The sequence below is a fragment of the Cryptomeria japonica genome, chromosome 7 (assembly GCF_030272615.1).
Source record: "Cryptomeria japonica chromosome 7, Sugi_1.0, whole genome shotgun sequence".
Lineage (NCBI taxonomy): Eukaryota > Viridiplantae > Streptophyta > Pinopsida > Cupressales > Cupressaceae > Cryptomeria > Cryptomeria japonica.
In genome coordinates, this window is record NC_081411.1 from 106,030,274 (window position 1) to 106,033,637 (window position 3,364).

At 35.9% G+C, this 3,364-nt stretch overlaps 1 protein-coding gene and 1 long non-coding RNA gene across 2 annotated transcripts; both read left to right on the forward strand.

Annotated features, from left to right (window-relative positions):
• Positions 1-627: 627 nt before the first annotated feature.
• Positions 628-1,688, forward strand: LOC131857064 (uncharacterized). Its single transcript, XR_009358487.1, has 3 exons — positions 628-901; positions 996-1,117; positions 1,602-1,688. It is a non-coding gene; the product is annotated as an uncharacterized LOC131857064 (long non-coding RNA).
• Positions 1,689-1,801: 113 nt separating this feature from the next.
• Positions 1,802-2,994, forward strand: LOC131045075 (GDSL esterase/lipase At2g23540). Its single transcript, XM_059209099.1, has 3 exons — positions 1,802-2,035; positions 2,144-2,414; positions 2,509-2,994. Exons 1-3 carry the CDS (start codon positions 1,829-1,831, stop codon positions 2,781-2,783), a joined length of 753 nt encoding a protein of 250 aa, XP_059065082.1. The 5' UTR covers positions 1,802-1,828; the 3' UTR covers positions 2,784-2,994.
• Positions 2,995-3,364: the final 370 nt, after the last annotated feature.

Consider the following 3,364-nt stretch of genomic DNA (forward strand, 5'->3'; position numbering starts at 1 on the left):
CATTTATTGTATTGATTGTTTTTTATTTATTTTTAATTGAAATAATACAAAAAATACTCTCAAGTTGAACACATACCAAACAATGGAGAACAACCAATAAACTAACTTATCGCTGACATCCCATTATTAACATAGAAAACTTACAAACATTGCATTAGCTTTAATATTATGAACATCCCATAAACCAAAAAATATCATTGACCAAAGTACTTAGATAATCAAAACCACTTGATTTAAAGACAATTCATATTGTAGACAAGTAGAGAATATTCTGCATAGAATAAACCCCCAATGAATGATCTATCAGTGTACATAACGTACAATGCATAGAAGAACCCCACCATGACCAATCAGCTATCAATTGACAAAATGTACAATGCATAAAATAACCTACCAATGTGCAATCAACTATCGATTGACAAAAACTACTAGTCCATGCCCATTAATAAATGCTTCTGACATTCCGCATGACCCAAACATAATGTGAGGGGACCAGTGGCATGGAAGTTCTGCTCAAATTTTAGTCTACTGTATGAACATACGAGCACGAGTAGCTTTTATACGCTCATACAATAAACATACGACGGAATTTTCCTATATATAGGTGACCGAACTGGAGATTCAGCCAGTGAGACTGATATAATTAGTTGTTAAGGTGAGAATGGCGAGTTCAGTGCTGAACATTTTAGTAGGGCTGTGGCTCATCACTTGTTTTGCAGCTGCTAAAAATGAGCCTTATGTGCCAGCCTCCATGTGTTCGGAGACGCATTTGCAGATGCAGGTAATAATGATTACATAGCAAACTCTACGCTACGTGCAAACTTCATTCCATATGGCGTCTCGTATTTCCCCTACCCAACTGGTCGTTTTACAAATGGCCGCACCATTGTCGATTTCCTCGGTATAATATCTCGTTAGAGTCTTTATATGGTTTTATTGAAAACATTTACTTTTTTTGAATCTAATACTTTAATGGAGCTTTTCTTGTATTGCAGCCTCTTGCCTTGGGCTCCCATTCCCTCCTCCTTATCTCCAACCAGGGGCGAATTTTGCAAGTGGGGTAAATTTCGCATCATCAGGTAGCGGTTTGCTCGACATAACATGGGCCACCAATCAGGTCTCTACTCTTTTCTTCCTTGAAAGAAACTTCCAACAATTACTAATATGATTTTTCAGCCCCCAAAAATACCGTTAGTGTAACAAATATAGATAAATTTATGTACACCCTCTACGATCTGAGTTCAGTTTTTTCTTAGCTGGGTTTTTGGTTTATAAACTTTAACTAGAGATACATGAATTATTTAGATAATTGTTTACTGATTTTGTGAATAGAGAAAAACGAGTTAATTAGTTCACTTTTTTTTTTTAGAAGTCGTCTTTTACTATATACTTTCCAACGATTGATGATTGTGAGTGATCCCAAGTATTCAAAATGAACATCTAACATATTTATTATGGTACTATGTTTGATTTGAACTTTTGAGTGAAAACAATCTGTTAGTTATTTGCTTTATGCTTTATTATTATAGTTATAGCCTTCAGATTTTTGAGTAAAAATTAGGATGGTTTGTGCTTGTAACTAATCTGCTTCAAGTTTGCAGATTATTATGAGTATGAGCCAACAAGTATCTCTATTCGAACAATATTCTGATAAACTAACTGAAGCTGAACAAGGGAACCTAGGCAACTCTTTTGAACTTTTGAGTGAAAACAATCTGTTAGTTATTTGCTTTATGCTTTATTATTATAGTTATAGCCTTCAGATTTTTGAGTAAAAATTAGGATGGTTTGTGCTTGTAACTAATCTGCTTCAAGTTTGCAGATTATTATGAGTATGAGCCAACAAGTATCTCTATTCGAACAATATTCTGATAAACTAACTGAAGCTGAACAAGGGAACCTAGGCAACTCTTTATTTGCCATTGTATCTGGAAGCAACGACATTCCCTCCTTTATCTCCTATTTCTTTAAGCAACGCAAAAATCGCGATGAGTTCGCCGATCTGCTGCTCTCCAAATTGACTGAACACATAACAGTAAGTTTTGAATTCCTCAATCCACAGTTTTCTTCCCATTGATAACACGAAAAATGTGTACCGTTTCACAGTCAAGAGTCAACTCATTATTGCCATGTAATTTGACAGAGGCTTTACAATCATGGGGCAAGGAAATTCATTGTTTTCGACATTCCACCTCTGGGATGTAGTCCCTTTTTCAGACACGTCGCAAAACTTTTACCACCGCTTTCAGATGATAAAGGATGTTTGGAGTTTCTCAACTTCGTAGTTGAGCCATATAGCATAGCTTTCAGGACATCTCTGACTGAGCTTGCTGAAAAACTGGATGAAGCGACCATTATCCAAGTTAATGATCATGATCTTGTGATGAACTTTATCGAGAATGGTGAAGCCTATGGTAAGCTGCTCTCTTTAAAGAATCTCTTATTTTTATCTATTTCTCGTTTCATTTGGATTTTGTGGCTCAAACAGTGTAACGAATGTATGTTCAGGATTTATCAATACTACATGGGCATGTTGTGGATCGGGAGACTTTCATACATATCCCGGCTGTGGAAAAACTAATCCGCCGGATTTGTACTGCAGCGATCCAAACTCGTATATGTTCTGGGATGGAGGTCGTGGCACTGAAAAGCTTTATAGCTTGATTTCAGAGCAGATTTGGAGTGGAAACACTTCTTTTGTGTATCCATTCAATCTCTCTACACTCCTCTCAGCAGAAACTTGTCTGAATACTAATGATGCGTCGACCCTGTCGGAGATGTAGTTTTTTAGTTTCGTTTCTGTGACTTGCAGAATTCACAGCTATGTGCTAAATATTTACGACTAAGTTCACACAACTATACTAGTGTGAAAAACTTGTTTTATTATTAAGTATTACTAGTAATGACTTGTTAAGTTCTTGCCTATAATGTGGGAGACACTGTTTTTTTTTGTCTAATCATTTTTAGAACTAGTTTACATTGGTACCTACATGATCAAAAACATCTGATAGAGTTGATAATGATTTCTTTTGTAGTTTTAGAAGTTTGTTAAACAAGTGCTTGAAAAATAAGTGCTTGAAATAAGTGCTATTTGTGGCTAGGGATATCTCTGTTTCTTTAAAAGGTTGGGGTTTCTGTTTTACAGAAATAGTTTCCATATACCGGCCTGTCTGAAGTTTGCTTCCTTCCTCTCGTCAGGCTCTCGTCAGATATACCGGATTTGTCTCATGTAAAATGCCTGAAAAACAACTCGTTCAAAACTTGGCGAAAATAATTCTTCCGCTTTTACGCCAGTCTTGGAAGAAGAGAAAGTGAAACAAATTAGCTTAAAGTAAATTGTCACGTTATATCGTGTGTCCATTAA